This window comes from Corvus kubaryi, unplaced genomic scaffold (assembly GCF_017639235.1).
Source record: "Corvus kubaryi isolate FWS band 111438036 unplaced genomic scaffold, C.kubaryi_AGA036_p1.0 37398, whole genome shotgun sequence".
NCBI classification, from domain to species: Eukaryota; Metazoa; Chordata; class Aves; order Passeriformes; family Corvidae; genus Corvus; species Corvus kubaryi.
The window spans coordinates 48,719,606-48,738,448 of NW_024581137.1; the positions used below are offsets into that span (position 1 = coordinate 48,719,606).

At 39.7% G+C, this 18,843-nt stretch overlaps 1 protein-coding gene across 2 annotated transcripts in view; it reads left to right on the plus strand.

Annotated features, from left to right (window-relative positions):
* Window positions 1-2: 2 nt before the first annotated feature.
* The window catches only part of LARP4B (La ribonucleoprotein 4B), a 56,982-nt gene continuing 38,141 nt past the window's right edge, over window positions 3-18,843 (plus strand). The window contains exons 1-2 of one of the 2 annotated variants that reach the window (XM_042043269.1): window positions 3-74; window positions 18,302-18,436. In XM_042043269.1, the coding sequence (XP_041899203.1) occupies window positions 18,356-18,436 (81 nt within the window). In that variant the 5' untranslated portion in view covers window positions 3-74; window positions 18,302-18,355. Of the gene's footprint in view, window positions 75-515; window positions 605-18,301; window positions 18,437-18,843 lie in introns of those variants that run through there. The other variant, XM_042043268.1, reaches the window with a different exon arrangement.

Below are 18,843 nucleotides of genomic sequence, written 5' to 3' on the forward strand. Positions count from 1 at the left end.
CCCCCTCCCCCGTGCCCGCCCGTGTCCCCCGTGCCGAGCCCCGGCCCGAGGGCGGCGGCGGCTGTTGGTGACAGGTGAGTGCGAGGGGCCGCCCGGCCCGCGCCCTCCGGGCGGCGGCGCCCGCCGGAGCCGTTCCGCACCCGCATCTCCCGGTGCGGGGGTATGGCGGGGCCGGAGGGGGAGCGACACCCCCCGCTCCACCGCCCCCTCGCACCGGGGAGGCGGCCGGAGCCGCCATCTTCCCACCCGAGGCGGTTCCCGGGGGAGAGACGGGAGGGAGGAGGAGGATCCCGGGTCGGGGCCACGGTGGTGGCGGGGGTAGGGCGGGCGAGCCGCCGGGGCCGCTCCCGCACTGCGGCCTCGCCGCCCCGGGCACAGCGGGTGAGCTTTGCCCCCGCGCCGACGGGGCCTTGCGGGAGAGCCGCGTGTGCCGTGGGGCGAGCGGGAAGGGGCGAGCGCCGGGGGGACCCGTCTGGAGCCATCCCGGCTACCCGGCCGGGGCGGATGGGCGGCTGGGACCCTCCGGAGCAGCAGGCGGTGCTAGCCCCTGGCCCATCGCTCCGGGCACATCGCTGACTTTCCACGCGAGCCGTGTCCTGAGCAGGTGAATTGCCGGCGGGCCGGGGGTGCGCCCAGGCTGCACAGCAGAACCTGTGGGAGCAGACGGCACACGGGCGCTGTGTTGCCCCCAGAATTTAGTTGTTGTTGGGCCTTTGGTAGCTGCTTCAGCGAAGTTGTTTTCACTCTCAGTTTCAGTTTGCCCAGGTGCTCAAAATTGCTACGTAGCTTTGTCCACAGTTTAAACAGATGTGCACTTGCCAAACAGTGTTTGTTGTACGAGATTCCTGTGTGGCAGATAAGTATAATTATTTTTATTCTGCAGGTAAGCGAATTGAGGCAAAGTGGTTAAGACTTGCCTGTGGCCACAGAGAGAGAGAGCTGGTTTCAAAACCACTGTTTAAACTTGAGTCACGGTTGGGGTAAAACCATGGGAATTCTGGTTTCCGATTCTGCGTCTTGTCTCTGGCCTAGTTCTGTTTGCCTCTGAATCCTTAGTAAAATTGGAGAAGGAATCTCTCTTAAGTACTGCCTCAAGGATTGCTATTGTAAGGTCTGTCTTGTGGTTTAAATTTCACGTCAAACTTATCTGATTTTTACACATTGGATAAATTCTCAAAGGTCAAAGCATGTTGTATTTTTTTTTCAACTTGCTGGGATTTCACAACTCTTGGGTTTTGATTCTGGTCTGGTAACTTTTTATCAGTTGAACTTTCACTTCTCTCTGCTGACTTGTAAGCATTTCTTCTAGTCAATTCTCAAGATATGAAGCTAATCAGCTTAATTGCTCTAGTTATTAGAACAACATTGATATTTTTATATTTTTTAATTTTTTTGTGGGAGGTGAAAAGGAGGTGAAAACTAGGCTGAGGCCTGATAATGCGTATACAAAAACCAGTATATATTTTATATATAATGTCTACAGAAAATTTTCCTCTTCTAGATTTGCTGTTATTTATGCGTGTATGCTCTTTGTGTGGAAGCCACAATTACTCATACATTTAATTGGTCTTACGCTTTGGGGAAAAAATCTCTTTATTTGAACGAAGGTAAAAGTTTTGCTTAAATGAATTAATTGAAAACATTTGATCTCTTGGATGTTCTTTAATAAACAATTGTATGTAATTGGGTCCTTAAGCACACACAGTGTTCTGGGTTAGATTGAATTGTTTACTTTGTGTTTTTTTCTGGGGGTTTTTTACCCATTGACACACAAACTCCATAAGGGAATAAAGGTGTCAGCGGAAGTGTGTGCTGCCTTAGTTGCTTTTTGTGGCTGGCTTTAGTGCCAAGATACACATAGAAAGGTATGAATGACTGATACATATTTATTATATATATTGCATAGATACGGGGCTGTATCTTAAATCTGCTTCATTACAGAGCAAAACAGAAGATCTGGAACTGGAGGCAATTGTGGGGGCTTGGGGATTTTGTTTGGGGGTTTTTGTTTCTTTGAGACATACAGAAACCACGTAGGCAGTTTTTGGTGATGATGTTTTATTTCTGTTAGAGTAAAGTTAAATACTTGGTTTGTTTACTGAAATGCAAAGTCAATACAGTCAGGTTTGTCTAATCTACGTGGTCTGTGCTGATCTGTTGCTGCGTCCCTTATTAAGTCTCTCATCTTGCAGTGGCTTTGGCTTTAAATCAGTTGAGAGCTTAATTGGCATGGTAATATAAACTCTTTGTTAAATATTTATTACATTACCTCACAAAATGCACATGCTAGACACTGAAAAGGCATGCTTCTGACCATAGTGCATGACAAATCTAAAGTGACAGCTTAAAGGTAGCAAAAATGGAGTTACAAAAAACAAAGTAATTAGGTGTAGATATGTTCCATCAGTTTGATTTTTTTAAAACTAGGTGGCTTTTAGGACTGTCGGTGCTATTAATGTTTAATTCCATGGTGTCTGTATATATTCATCAGGCATTCACATTCTCGTAAATTAACAGGTAAGGCACACAAATAAGATGTAAAGCACTTGACTTACCTTTTCTTGTGCCTGTGCTGGAAGGAGCAGGTTTTGCAAAGACCACAGCCTTATCGATCTTGAAGGGCACTCTTGCCTTGGAGGTGCAAAGGTGGCTGTGGAGGTAGCTTACAAATGCAGTGTCAGGAGGGCTATCGCTGGCAGAAAACAAAGAAATGTATTCTGGAGTCTGGAGAATATTAAGCTTTGGGAGTGTGATTTGTGTGCCTGTGCATGTGTGCACACATGTGAGAATCTGTTACATGATGTACGACGTCGTGAAAAGTGTGGTTTACAAAGTGCTCTGTTGCTCTATGCATTTACTAGCAAAATGACATTTTTAGACAACAGGTTTGTCTAAGTCTTGGACATAACTGTAGAAAATCTTCTCAGGCTGCGATTTTTTCCTGTATGCAATCAGTGATACTCAGCTAACAGGAGTATTAGAAGTCTCATGCATTTGCATTCAGAATGAGCACACAGGTATGAGTTGGAAAGACAGGATATTACAAAACAGGACGTTGTAAGGAAGAAAGTTAACCCTCTCCCTGCAGTTTTGAAAGAGGTAGTGATGTGTGGAGAGCTGTGTAGAAGATGAGAGTAAAAGCTACTCTTGTAGTAAAGGCCCTGGAAAGGTGTTTGAGCAATGTTCTGAAAGCAAGGCATGTGCATGCTGAAATTAATACTCTCATTTTAGAGCATATACAAGATCTAGATGAGTGGATCTAGACGTACTTCTTCACCACAGAAGCCAGTAATTGAATTACGGAGGGGAAAGTGATGTAAAACTTAAAACTATCACTATTTCAAAGTTTGTGATCCCTCAAAAAAGACAAGACGCACACGTGCGCCTCCTCTTCCCCTGAACTGGTAATGTGCTTTGTGAAAGGTACCAGTTCAAACTGTATTTACTGTATTTTCAAACTAATGCTTTGGGAAAGGTCTTTGTTTTCTTTTCCTGTGAATTAACTCCTCTGTGCTAAACTCAAGGCTAGCTAGTGTATCATAACAGTCAAACACAAAAATAGCACTCTGAAGCACCTTCTCTGAATATAGAACTGAGTGATATTTCACCTGGTCAAAAATGCTTTGGTACTGTAAATACTGGGTAATTGACGAAGACCCATTCCTATTCCAGCAATCTGTTTCTTTCTCTTTAAGCATATGCTGACTTTGACTGTCTAATGATAAAAATGTGTCTACAACCAACAAGTTTGTGGAACTTGTTAGAAACAGGAGACTAGCAGTCAATTTCTGTTCCACCCATTCATCTACTCAAGTTCCATAAAGTATTTCAAGATAGAAACAAATTCTGTTAATTGGTTCCCAGCTGGTGGTACTTAAGTTTTGGTGATGTGATGGAGCCAAGGATTTATGAAATCACTGGTCTTTCACTTTTGTGTAACTGTTCCATACCCTTTCTAAAGGGGGGTGCCCCCCCATTTGGAAGCAGGTGCTATGGAGCAATACCTGCAGACAACAAAGGTACTTTGGACTGCTTAAATTAGGTGTGACTGTAATACAGCATAATAGTGTGATTAGGATAGTCATGACAGTGTTCATTCTGTGATGTGTGCTGCTGCAGGTATTTTGTGTCTGGGTATGTGTTTCAGGAACAGCAATTATCTCCAAAATTGGAAGTCTGACAGAGGTTGCTAATATGTGGCTAGCTGCTTGGCCTAGAACATTGCCGGGAATTGGGGAAGCGCTGTTTTGACGCCCTGATGAATCACCAATTTCTTTGAGTCTTAATCTTTGCGAATGCTCTCGTTTACCGTGGAGGGCTGGGCTATGCATATTCTGGATCCTGTCAGTCCAGCTCCTTAATGGGTAGTTGAATGATGTAATACAAAAGGAATCAGTTGTTCATAAGCTGAATGGATTGCCACCTCTGCACTTCCAGCAGCTCTGTTGTTACTAGCATAAGGCTGTTGGTGTGTAAGGAGCTGGTGTTCCAGAGAGCATATTCTATAGTAAAGGCTTATTGGATTGCTTCTGTGGCCATGTAGAGTTCATAGATTGTATCGAGTTCAGTGTACATGTAGTGGCAGCTATACACAGCTTTGAGTATATGTTGCACATATAGATGGAAATGTATAGACATCTGCCTACTGTGGTAGCTTGTGATGAATTAGACGCAATTGCTTTATCTGTTAGGGACTCCTTTCTAAAGTGCCAATATCACTTTCATTATTGAAAACAGCTAGCACTGGCAATCAGACTTCAGAAATTACACCTGCAGATGCTATCAGAATTTCACATGGGGCATGTTCAGGAATATACTGAGTTTTCAGTGTAGTTGTAGAACGTATGGTTATTTTACTTAAAGCTTGTGCTGGGCTCTTTGGAAGTCTAAGTAGTGTATCACCTTATTTTGCTTTTAGATTTCCTGTGGTTTTTTGCACAAGTATCTAAACAGTATTTTCCCTTTGGATGGGTTAATTTTCCCTCAGCCTCATATTGGCCCTTCCGTACTGGCTTCTGCAAATAAGCAACAATAGCGAATACCTCATTGGTGCTATTCATAAGGCGGGTTTCCATCTGTCTTGTTAGTGGAATTACAAACTTGCTTAAAACATTGTGTATTTCTGTTATTCTGTTAAAAGTGTTTATCAGTGTTTCTCAGTAGATCTAATGTTCTGCAATCTGTTTTCAAGCTAAGTATTTTATAGTTACAGGATGCCAGTAATCTGACAGGGAAACCTGAGAAACAAAATATTAGTTAAATAGTAACTATGTTGAGAAAAAAAATTTGATAAATCTCATTTGGCAGAAACTTAATGAAAGGTTTGAAAGCTTTACGGTGATGTCTCTTGGCAGCTTTATGGTTTTGTTTTCGGTCACTGTTGGTATCCATATGCGTATTTTCACAGGTTGTGATGCTGTCACAGGTTGCCCCACAACAGAGTCTGACTCTGACTGTTGTTCAAACAAGGAACTGATGAATCAACAGGCCAATGTCCAAAGTAGCTTGCTTTTCCATACCCTGGTGCTGAGGGTTTATGCTCAAATGTTTGGATGTATCCTCCTGGTTTCTGATTCTTGTTCTAGGAATTAAAAAGTAGAGCAAAAGTGAAGAATTTACTGGGGCATGGTTACTTTAAGTGCTGAGATACCTATATGTGCAGAATTTGCAGTCTTATCTCAGAGTTTCATTGCCATTCAATGTTGTTGCTGCCCGACAGATAGGGACAGAAAATGGTCAGCATGTTGCTGTTTAAAGCAGCAAGGCAAACAATTTGGGTAAAATAGCATTGTCTACATTGGCATGTCTCCAGGATCTTGGGTTTGTGTCCCTGCTCATGTTTAAAGCTTTTTTGTTCAATTCTTCATAATAAATGCCAAAAAAATTTATGCTATAAAGAAGAGAAGGGACTCTTTTTAATGAACATATGTTGCAGCTTAGCTTACAGTCTATTTTTTATGATTATAATATTCTTGGTTAACACTGTGTATTCTAACTGCCTGGATTCAAGGAATCAGTTGAATTTTTAGAAGGGTCTGCACCCAGTTATTTTGACTTGCAAGGAAGAGTTATTGTCATTAAATCCAAGCTAAAATATTGGCAGTCCATCCTTTAACTGTGAGTCAAAACCTGAATTACCAGTAGTTTTGATTACAGTGATACTCCAGGAAGGTGGGGTGCTCTAACTGTGAACAAATGTGCACCCAGGAGGTGATAGTCTTCCATACAGTGTTTTAAAACTAAGCAAGATTTGCTTCTGGTTTCGGCAGAGCTTGTAATGGAGGATGGTAGCCTTTATTAAAAGAGGAAGTAATACTAAAATGACTGGATTATTTGGGTTAAATTCTATTTTTGGTGAAGAGGTTAATGAAATAATCATTGGCGAAGAACATTAGCTTCCTTTTCTTCTACAAAACCTTAAAGTTAAATGATTATTCTTCTGTAAGTAGTTACATTTCACGTTAGATTTGGTCCTGAACGTGTTTCAAAACTTAAACTAACGTTTTAGGTCAATGAATGCTTTTCAAGTCATCTGAAAAAAAAAAACAAACCCTAAACCCCAGAGCTTGAGGGGAGTTCATCCCAGGCTGTTTGTTTTGCAGAATGACTGTTTATTGAAGTAGTCTTTGCATAGTCAAGGACTGCTGTATACATTCGTGTTAGGAGAAAACTTGTCACTGTACCTTTTTGCTTATTACTGGCATTATCAACATCTTATTTGGTTATATATGCCTCTTGCCTGGACTTTATGTAGTTATAGATCCTTTTCTCTCTTACTTTTCTCAGGCCTGTTGTGAGGGAAGATGTATTCCAGGAGTACTGTAATGGTTGTCCCACTGGTTTGCATAAAATCTTTCCCAGAATTCTAGTTCTCCGTGCATTTGAATATGAGATCCTTAGTGTTAGATTTCTGCTTTCCTGAATTAAGAGTTTATCGTATGGTCCCAGAATGTCATGATGAAGAACTTGGCAAATTGGCTTTGAAGCTATGTTTGTGTCTTAAATAATAATTCAAAGTACTAAAAATATTAAGGGTCCTGGAAATTCCAAATGCAGCTTTTGACCTCCTCTTGCTTAAGTGCAGCACTGATTGCAGACTTGAAACATGGAATCCAAGTAACAGCAGTATTCTAAGATAAGACTATTAAGATCTGTTAAAGAAGGTCAGACTTCCAACCTCACCCTTGGAACTGCACTAAATATTAACCCTATAGCTTCAAGTGGTGTTTTTAATCTTGTCTTCTGTCATAAAATACTGTGTCTGCTTCTGCCAACTTCAGGACTTTTCTGAGGAAGATGTTGTTCATAAAATCCTGCCCAGCAGAGCTGGGTTAGTTGTTTCCTTTACCTTTGCCAAGTGTCCTGCCTGGAGTCAGAGGCAGGCTGTGAGTGCCTCAGCCACTCTCTGGTAAGCAGTGTAGTGAAGAATGCGGAAAACTTAGAGTTGGTATTGGTAAATCGTGAGGAGGAACATTCAGTAATTGAAACAAGGAAGTTCGTTGTTCCCACATTGCCAAACTTGACACTCTTCATGCACAACATTTAACTTGTTCCCTCTAAGCAAGTGCTAAATCTCCTGGAACCTTGTCATGTGTTACAGCATTTGAAGATTTAGTGTTTCTTTGAAGAACTGGAAAAAGCCAAATAGACCATCAGTTAATGCATCTTAGCTTTAAAAACTTGAAGCAGCTAGTAAAATACTGTAGAACTGGCAGTTGTTTTGTTAAACAAACAGAATTTATGAAAAGACAAGTCCACTTACAGTGAGCCTGAGATGCTGGTGAGTACGTTATCCAACAAAGTTCAGTATCTTTCTAGTTTTCACTCCAAGTCAGGAATCAGTTTGTCTTAGACTGAAGCTGTCTCTCATGGTGAAAGTGCATCAGTCTCTGTAAACTTCACTGCTCTCTGTGAGCTCTTAGCATGTTTAATTGTTGCTTCCTTCAGCAGAGGACTAGGAAAATTATTTTCATACTTCCCTTCAGTAGCTACTTTAAAGAAAAGCAAATGCCAAAAAAAACCCCGTTAATCTCATTGGTTAAGTGAGAGCAGGCGAGTTACATGGGGAAAGAAGGGAAACAAAGAAAATACATTATTATGCAAGATATTATCTTTGCATAATAATTCCTCATATGTGCATGAATTCAGAGAAGATATTGTAGGTTGAGACAGACTTGGTGTCCAGAGGGCCAAAGTAAACTTACCTGCTGGAAATAAGATGTGTATCAAAATAAAGAACTATAGTTCATAGAAAAAAATATTGGAGAAGTCTTCTACGTGGCTTTTTCTTCGTGTAGTATCTTGGTTGGTTACAGGAAAGAGCAATATAAGCCTATTTTAAGAGTTCAAGAGTTTAAGCTACCGTGTAGTGTCCTGTCAATGACTATTTAGAAATAGTACGGCAATGAGCAATATTTTGTGAAATCCAGTCATTAGGGCTAACAGGTGTTTGCTGCTGCCTTATCTACTCCAGGGCAAGCTTGAATTTTCTCGCCAATTCAATTTACTGTTTCTAATCAGTTGCTCTTCTGCTTTCTGTGTGTACAGAAGTGTTGTGCAGTTTTTGACTCATGTGACATTAGAAGCAACATGGATGATAATAGTTGATTAAGGTGAGATTTTGTATTTGATGGTGCTAAAATTTAGAAGCATATTTTTGTAATGCTTTCCATCATTTTTTCCAATCATTTAATATTTGCATGAAATGACAAAATTAATTTCTGCATCAGTGAGCAGTATTTGATATTAAATATTGGTATTAAATTAAAACCCTGGAACAGTCTTCCAGCTAATTTGTTGGCATAAAGATCTCTGAAGTTATTGAGAAGCTTTGACTTTTAGAGAAAATGCGATTAGCCTATCAAAGATCATCCCAATATATCTAGAATTAAAATTTGTTTAGAAAGTAAACAATTTTAGCAGTTAGATTTGTGCTTATTAGTAAAAATACCAAGACTTTTCTTTGTATTGCCTCAGCTGTACCTTTTGTTTGCAGATCAGAATACTACTGCACTGGACACTTCAAGCATAGGCTGTTGCCTTGTAGCTTAGGCAGGTGTAACAAGTAAATGCAGGTGGATTGGGAGTGTTACAAGAAATTAATGTGAGCAGTGGGTTAGTATAATATGTGATGCCTCTGCTCTGATGAGAACCTAATCAGTTTTTAAAATATATTGATTAAAGAAAAAAATCTTGCAGAAGGAGGGAGCTTCCATCACATTCTGCAGTTTCTCTTAGCCCATGTTAGGCATAAATACAAGGGGGTTTATATACTTAGTCATTATTTAGGCTGGCTGGTTTTATAAGATTATATGAAAAATTAGTCTGGCTCTATGGTTAGGCTCATTTAACAAAGGTATTCCAAATGTAGTTTGGAAGCAGAGGCAGATATGAAGTGCTGTGCAGAGTGTGGGGTCCAACTCCCAGCTTGTCCTTCTTTAGGCACTTTAAAGTGTTGTTTGCCCTGTGTTTAGGCTTAATTAGTTTTCTGATTATTTCAATGCAGAAGACCACTGGTTTGCAGTGGCCTATCCTTTCACTCTTTAATTCAGTACAGGCAGTCTGCAATCTGCTGGGGTTTCTCTTGTGAAGGTCCTGCAGGTATGTTGCTGTAGCTCTTACTTTCTGGTTTTGTTTTATTAAATTGTTATAGGAACTACCTGTGATGCTTTGTAGCAGGAGTAACAGCAGCAGCAGAGTGATGTGGACTTCAGCTATTCAGTTCTACTCAGAACTGAAGTACTTGGTTTGCAGTGCTCTGCTCCTCTGGTTTCCTAGAGTAGGACAGAAGGATTAATGCCACCAGGCGTTCAGCTTGGGTCCTCTCTCCTCTACTGCTCTTCTGGTGGTCACAGAAGTAAAGTGCATATGCAGGCAACTACTGTGTAGTTCTCTGTTTAACTGAAGAAGGGGGTGTTCAAATTTATTCAAATTCTGTTCTTGCTGGTGATGTTTTCTGTCCTGGAGAAGTAAAAAGTCACGCCAGAGCTGCGAGGTAGGGAGGAATTCAGATGCTCACAAATATAAGGGAGGGCAAGTGATGGAGCATTTTAGTGGAAAATTATTATACTTCGAGGTACTTACCTAATGTACTTGAGTAACAAATTCTTGATCTCTTTCCTGAGAAAATTAAAAGACCTTTTCCCTTCAGTGTGAGATGTTTTCTGCTTTTTGTAGGCCTCGGTAATGAATGTAAAATGTGTGATTCTACATTCAGCTTATCAAGAGAGAATGGGATTGTGGAGAACTATGATCATAAGTAGTTTATATTAAGTTAGCATCCCACTTTTCTTTTCAGAATTGTCATGATTTGGCTGAGCTGCTAGCAATTTAACTCTGCGATTTGAGGGGTTGCTTAGAAAATGCGCAAATCAGGGAGTCAAGAGATGAATTTTCATTAAGCGTGATACTTTTTAAAATCATCATCTGATAAATATCTTATCTAACATGATAGTTATAATAGAAATTAAATATACATCTCTATGAATAACCTGCAGGGTGTGTGCTGTTAGTCCACTTACAGTGAGGAAAACAAGCTTGTGGCTTTGAGATGGATGTGCAACATGAAGCAACTCCTGTTAATTAATGAGTTGGGTTTCTTAATGTAATGTGCTTCAGCCTGCAGTCAGGAGAGTGCTGCTTCAGACTTGAAAACTGAGAACAAGCCATAAGCAAACTGAAAACTGCTCATGACACAATCACACTTGTCTTCAAGGCACGTGACACTCTTATCAGGCGCAAAAATTTCCTCCCAGTGGCTTATTCCTGCTTGGTAGGCACTCCTAGTGTTCTTAAATGGTAAGAGTTTTGTTAAATTATATACCATTAAACATCTGGTGTATTGCATTACTGAGGAGGATATGATCCACAGGCTTCTTGGTCCATCTCTGGAGTGATGTTTGAGTGCATGTCAGATAGTAACTGTATGTGAAGCTTCTTGGTGTGCAGGAGGGCTGCAGAAATTCTGTGAGAGACCTTTGAGTGTAGTGAAATTATTTCATTTACTTTAGGCACATGTATTTAAAATACAGTGCATAAAAAGCTAGATACAAAAATGATAATCATTTTTTGTTGGTGGGGGTCATTCTGTTGTCTTCTGTGCACTGCTGACATCTTCTTGTTTGAGATGGTGAGTGAGTAAGACTGTAACTTCACCCTCTTCCCATTTTTCTTGCTCTTCACTGAAAGTTTTTCCTATGCCTCTCTACAGAGTCCTTATCATTTACCAGTATCAGGTTTCTTTGGTATTTTATCACCTTTGTTTAGTAACTTGCTGCTTGGCATCTTTTGGGCAGCTAATTACTGTAATGATCTCAATTTGCAGACTTGCAGAGTAATCAGTTCTGGTGTGCTCTTAATCACATAGGTTTCTGTGTGAGTGAGAATGCTCAGTAAATTATGAGAGTTGTGAATTGCTTGGGAAGCCTTATACAGAAATGTTTCATAGATCTTTAAATAAAGAAATGCAACATTCCTTTTAAATAGCAAGTTTTACTGTTTCTCTTGAAATCTCAGCCTTTCTTAGAGGAGAGACTACATTTGAAAGGATAATTAATAGAACTACAGAACAATTTTGCACGCTATCAACCTTATAAACAACAGAAGGGTTTTTTAAAAAAAATACAAACTTGTGAAGTAGATGCAGCAGCAGCTCTAAATGATTTGTGCTTGTGTTTTCTGTTAAAGGATGTTAAAGTACAGCATTAGGTTCTAGGTTCTTCTGACACTATATTTCTTGCTAACACCCGGTTGCCTTGTGCGTTTTGAAATGCCTTGAGTCAGCCAAGTGTCCTGTTGCAGGTTTGCCCCCAGTGCTTATGTCCATGTTCCTCTTCAGGAACCCAGAAGTTGCATTATTCTGGGGAGTACTGGGGCATAAGTAATTTTCTTGGCAGGAAGGAAAACTGAAACAAATCCAGTGGTACTTTTCTCGGGGTTTTTTGAAATCTAACTTTCCAGCTACTATGCTGGCATGTACACTGGATGCATGTACATTTTGAAACCTTCATCTGACAGACTTGCATGAATCTCTGGGTCTAAACACTAAGCTCCAGATGTGAATTTTCAGCTTCCTCCCCAACTGTTTAGCTAATCAGCAGTTAAACAAATTGAGAGAGAACCTTGTGATGATTTTTAATAGAAGTGCATTCAAAACTTCTGTAGACACATGCTGTGACTAAATATTTGTTATGTCATGTCAGCTTTTTAATTGCTGTTATGTAATAGAGATTTTACAATTGATGCAGGCACAGTGATGATTGCAGAGATTGCCACAAACAGATATACTTTTGCTGTTGTTAGATTTCTCATTCGCAGCTATTTTATCTGCTGTGGTAATATTACATCTTCACAGTATATTTTATTTTAAATAATGCCATCCTTTGAAAGCTGGATTGCTTGTGAAATCTGCTCTGTAAAGAAACTGAGAAGGGAGAGATGGAAGCCCCTGAGTTCTGTCCTGTGAGCATGATACAGCTTGGATGATGTGATTCATCTGCAGAATGGTAACATGTGCCCCGTGCAGCAGGATGATGGGTCAACTCTAACAGCTGAGATCTTTTTTTGAAAGTATCCTAAACAGCCACCTGATGAAAATTGAAAGTTTGTATCACTGCTTATGACACTAAGAAGGAAACTTCCAGCCTTTCAGGATTAGGATTTTTCCAGTTTTTCTTGATGATGCTGCATAAGCTTAACCATATATCCTGTATCTGAGTTGGCACCTTTACTGGGACGGAGAACTTGATTAACTGTTGACATACTACATATGCTTTGGGTATTCACAATGTTGGTGAAACTAATAAAGAAAAGTTAAACTTTGTTTAAAGAGAAGCTAATGTATGAAATTTGTAGCATACTTTTGAAAAAGGCATCTCTTATTTCTCATATAAATGTCTATATGATGTCTTCAGCAGGTGCTAAAACTTTTCAGAGCTGAGCTCAGTGGTAGGTAGCTCTGATTACCTCTGCTGTGTTCTCGTGATCCTCATGGGTACATAAGTGTGTGGTAGATGGTGAGAAAGTATGTTCCCTCTCACAGTAGAAGGAGGATTTCTGGCCTGCAGCTGGAAGTTTGTTATGAGGATTAAGTTAAGCAGTGCACCTCTGTTTGGAAAACATTTTAAGCTTTCTCATGTTACTGAAGTGTATTTCTGTATTAGCCTTGTGAAAACTTTATCTTAATCTGTGTTTAAAGTTTCTAAAATGTTTGCTAGGAAGAGTTCTGCACAAAGCCAAGCTCAAATCTATTTTTGTTTGTACTTGCTGGAAGAGCAGTGAAAAGTTCTTTTATTCTAGTGAGCTTTTTTTGTTTTATGGTGTTGCTGTTTGCAGGGTGAAAGTTAGTTGTCAGCACTTGCATTTGTAAATCTCTTTTTAAGGGCTGATTACTCTGGGCTGAAAGTTGGCAGGCAAGATCTCAGCCCTAGAGCATTGTTTGGGGTTTTGCATGTTTTTAAATAACAGATCTATCTGACTGATTTGATTGAGAGAACTGCATGCTGCTACTCAGACTGTAGTAACTCTAGATAGTGAAACAGACTGCAGAAAAGCACACTTTGAATATTAATTAGGAAAATTAAAGATGTCTATTAATGAGAGCAGGAGGGTCAGGGGCTACACTCCAGGGAGGTTTTTGGGAAGGTCAACAAGAGCAGTAGTGGTTTTGTTTGCTGTGTAACAATCAAGTAGGTAGGTGTCTTTTCCAAACTGTTTGCAAGGTTGTGGTGCATGTGGATGCAGTGTGTTTATAAATACCCTCAGACAGTTGCACATTAAATCTGCCCGTACTAAGATACCTAAACCTGCACTAAAATGCAGTGTAAAGGTTAGTCTGATGTTGGCACCATGCTAACACACACGTGTGGCTTTTGGATGAGAGCAGTCCCAGCTCTGCTTGGCTTGGCACCCAGGCAAGAGTGATCATGTGGTTGTCTGCACTTCTCTGTGTAGTCATCCTGTGGGCCATTGCTGGTTTGTATCTGGTATCTTCTGAAATGATGGAATTCTTTTAACTAAATGGTTTTGAAAATACTTGGCAGTAAAGAACCATGCTGTCAACTTTTAAAAAAAATCAAAACACTAAAACCCCCCAAAAACTTATAAAAACCTCAAAACAAAATAAGCAAACAAAAAAAAAAATCAACCCCTCCCCCCCACCAATAAATCCCTTATATTTTTATTTGTGAAAATGGTTGTGGATGTTGCAGAGTGAAACCAGTAGGCTGAAATACCTGTGTTGCTCAACCAGGTGGTCTCAGACCCTCCTGAAAAATATTCTTGTAACTCCTCAGGTTAACCACTCACCTGATATCAGCAGGGACAGATCTGTACAAGTGAAGGGTGACTGCCCCCATCGGCCTCAAACTAATGAGAAAACAAGTAATAAGGCACTCTTCCCCTTCATGTTGCAACTACTAGTTTTGCAGATGGAGCAGTGTATTACAGTTTTGGGGAAAGCAAGCATGGTTGAATATTACTCAGTTTCTAAAGAAAAATGTTTTTACCTGTATTTTAAACTTCTCTGTCTTGCCTATTTACAGACCAAGTTTGGACTACTTCTGATAATTCTCAATAAAATCTAGGCAGTTTCTCTTGGGCTAGATAGTTGTCAAAATAAGTACTTGAATGTCTGTAGTAGGGTCAAGAGCAGAGTTACTTTCAAGTTGTTGAGCTTGACTTATTACTCTGTGATGACCAAATGACAAGCCAGAAGGATACAATGATTTACTGTATGCATTTGCAGAATTGAAATTAATGGGTGCTTCTAAATCAGTGAAACACTGGCACAGGTTGCCCAGAGAGGTGGTGGATGTGCCATTCCTGGAAACATTCAAGGGCATGTTGGACAGGGCTCTGAGCAACCTGATGTAGTTGGAGATGTCCCTGCTTATTGCAGAGGAGTTGGACTAAATGACCTTCAAAAGGCCCTGTTCAACTAAAAAAGTGCTCTGTAATTCTGTGATGAAAAAATTGTCATTTGATTCTGATAGCTCAGTGTTCTGCTCTAGGTAGTGCTATCTCTATCCCAGACGGGTTTGCCAACTTGCATTTTTCTCCTGAATATCTCCTGCTTATTGCAGCAACATGTATTTATCCAAAGATACATTGAACTGCTGACTGGTAGACCATATTTTTCAAAGTCATGGGCAAGTTAACTCTTCAGCTGGATGATAATTTTTATTGCTGCATTAAAATGCTCCATTTAACTTGTCACTAATTTGGCTGATAAACTCTTTAAAACAGTGAATCCTTACCCGTGGTTTCTAGAATTACCAGCTATTGATTGTGGTTTGTGTAAATAAGCTTTTATATGAAGATATATATCAATACTAATGAAAAACATGCTAAAACATATCCTATGGAGAGCTTTTAACATTCCATGATTTTTATTGGTTTTCTTTTTCTGAAGTAACACTGCCATTTTCTACAACCCTTGTATTCTCTGGCATGATAGTCATGGGAGTCTGCAGCCATGGAGGTTTTGTTCTCTAGGAGTCCAGTAAGTGGCAGCTCTACAGTAGAAAAGGTGGTATTAACTTTCCAGAACAGCCCTGCATGTGAAGTCATTTTGAAGTATCTCACAGCCAATGGGATTTGGCAGCTGAGCACTTCATATCCTGCAGACTTGTAGCTGTGGGATGTATTGAGTGAAGAAAATTGCAACAGAAGCTCCCTCCTTCTGGGTTTGGGATCTTTCTGTATGGCTTGCCCATTTGCAGAAAGGCAGTAGCTGATCATTGTTAAAATCATGGGATTTGGAAAGCAGGTTTTATCCTCTTTAAACAAATTACTTTATCGCTGTCGTTTGGAATGCTACTTTGATCCTTAATGATCAAAATTCAACTTAAATATATGGGTTTGACATTGTAATTACTTGTTTACAAGGTGAGTGGATTTGGTGTGGTGTGTATCACAACAAATCTGTGTATCTAATGAGAATATGATTATTAGTCTGAGTAGTGCAAAGAAAGTTACCTAGAGCTTCAGTCTAGATGTGGCCTGTGAGAAGCATCTTGTGTAATCTCATCTAAGGGACTTCTGAAAAGCAGTGGAATAATATGCTGCTCTAATTGCTGGTGGCTTGCCCAAGAAATTTGAAGTTGCAATGTGCACGTTGCAGTTGTGTGTTGTCAGGTTGGCTGACAACTTGTCTATCCTCAGCTGGAATTAACGATTTAGCTGGATATTTTGTGCTTGATGGCCAGTCAGCAAACACTTTAAAGGATACATGTGTAGTGGAACTTCACTTTTTGTTTGATAGACTCACATGATTGTAGTTGTTTCCCTTCCCTTCCTTTATCCATAGACTTACAGAGTTCTGGTGCTAAAACTATGTACCAGAGGATGGAGGAGATTGCAGCATGACTCTGGAAGGGCTGATCCTAGAAGAGAATGGGAATATGTGAGATAAGTAGGTGACAGAAGGATGCAAAGAGGTACCTGAGCATTGATTTGGGGATCAAAATGCTGAGTAGATACCACCATGGCTGACTGAAACACATTTGTCTTTCTGTAAAGTAGACTTTAGCCTATGAATCCGGACTAAAGTGTATGCCCAAGGTTAGTATGAACAGCAGTGGAGGTTATGTACAGCAAGCATGAAATGAGTAAGGAGTCTTTGGCTCTTTTTAGAGAAAAAAAAAAAATTAGTCCAAAATTTTGAAAGGCTAAACACAATTTCTTTACAAAACATGAACAGAAGTGTTCTCCAAAAGGCTTAGACACTTTCTGCAGTGTTAATGTGCCTACATATTCCCGTGCATGGCTTTGAGCAACACAGAGTCTGGCTATTTTATACTACTTTTGAAAATGCTTTCATCCTGAGGATGATTTTTGTTTATTTTATGAAAGACATCCTGAATGAATTCCAGACTTCATTACATAACCTTTGAGTATATTTGTGTGTAACACTGTATGTGAGGGATAGTGTAATTTTTTTAGTTTTATTTTAATGTGGCTTTTGTCTGTGCCATTTCTTCCTTACTTAAATAGTTTCTATTCCAAGCTGAGAGACAGAGTGTTAGGAAAAGAAACTTCTGAGAATATAATAGTGACACAGTACATGTGTTTCTTTTGAAAACATATTTTTCGTGCTGACTTTACATCAATAGCACAAAGTGATAAGCAACTCTCCATATCAGCTGAAATGTTCATCCTCTTGGAGATGTCAGTGTATTTGTTTCCTCAACTGTACAAAATATATTTTGCATAATCCTGTAGTACAGGTGTCTGAATCAGTTCATAGGTGAACATAGTAATTTTATTTGAAAATTTTGGAATATATTCAGTCAGTTGTATTTGGCATTTGCTTTTGTCCATTTCAAAATGTAGCGTAAAGGAGATTCCATGAAAGGCCATAATACCACAGACTGAAACAAAGACTTCTTTACTCCAGTCTTGGAATCAAGGTAGCCTAAAAGGAGCTTATGCTCCTAAAGAATGGAACAATACCATTAACTTACATGTGCTGCAAATCTTTGCATTTTCATTTTAAGGAGATTGTATGAGGTTTGGTGTCACCAGCTTGAAGGCAATACATTTCTCTCATGCATTGTTACATATGCAGTACTGGAACTTCCATATGAATAAGAAACTAAAAAAGCATTTTGCATCTTTTTAGAAAAGAAAAAATTAAAAAGCCTGATTTTCACACCCCAATATTTACTTTGAGACTTCATGCTTTAAATTAGCTTTTATTGTTTTTTAAAGACTTTCTTTTTAAAATAACAATATTAAATAATAGCATCAAATTTCACAGTAAAGTCACTGTCAGACTTTCAAGCCTACTCAGTTTTTTTACTTGTTTAATCAAATACAATAAGATTTTGGGATGGTAGAGCTGAAGAACTGGTTCAGCATTACTACTCCAGGAGAACTGTTGTAACATGCTGCTTAAATTTTGCAAAGATAAAGTGACCATCAAAGTAGTTAGAAGACGGGTTAGTTTGTGACTAAATGTTTCTTATTGAGTGGAGTCTGCCAGGTGGTATGAAGAAGTCAGGGTTTGAAATCCAGTCTGAATAATTAAGGTTAGAATCAAAAGAAACTTTCCCAAGGAATTTCCCTGCCCAGTGCTGTGGCAAGTGTTCATCTGTAATCCCAAGGCAACCAGTGACCAGTTGGTTGAGTGTATCTGCTTTATCCTCATCTTCTGTTTTCTCTGGATGCATAATCCCGGCTGTATTGTGTGGAAGCGCTTTGGGCCTTTGGTCAGAATCAGGGTAGTGTGTCTGGAGTGGCTGCGGGTTCTTGGGAATTTCAGCAACCACTTACAGAATCTTTTGTCTTCCTATTTCCACAGCTTACAAAGGTGACCAGTAAAGTTCTCTCTGAGCAGCCAAAAAGCAGACAGCTCATGACTTCTGATCAGGACACTAAAGTTGTGGCTGAACCGCAGGTGCAGCAAGTACAAGAAGTTAAGGACGGTTCTCATCTAGTAAGTATTATAATTGCGTGTTCCCCTGGTGTAAGTGTTGTATGAAACACTGTTTTTACTATGTCTTAATCAAAATTGTAGGTCAGAACATTGTAGAAGACAGTTGGCTGACAGCATTGCAACATTAAACAGCTAGAACAGAGCTGTTGGAGGTGGTAATTCTCCATTTTGAGTGGGAACCTCAACTTAACTTTGCTTCAGCCCTGTGGGGGGATTTACATAAACTTCAACCTATGGCAGTTTGCAGCCATTTAAGGTACAAGGCTTTTTAGGCTGTGTAGGAATTGTATCACCAATCTTGAATTAGGTTCTTGCTCACACGTTACCATGTGAGGAAAATGCAGGGAATGCAGTTTGTATGTATGTGTAATTGAAAAAAGCACAAACCCATACAAGCAGGAGTTTGC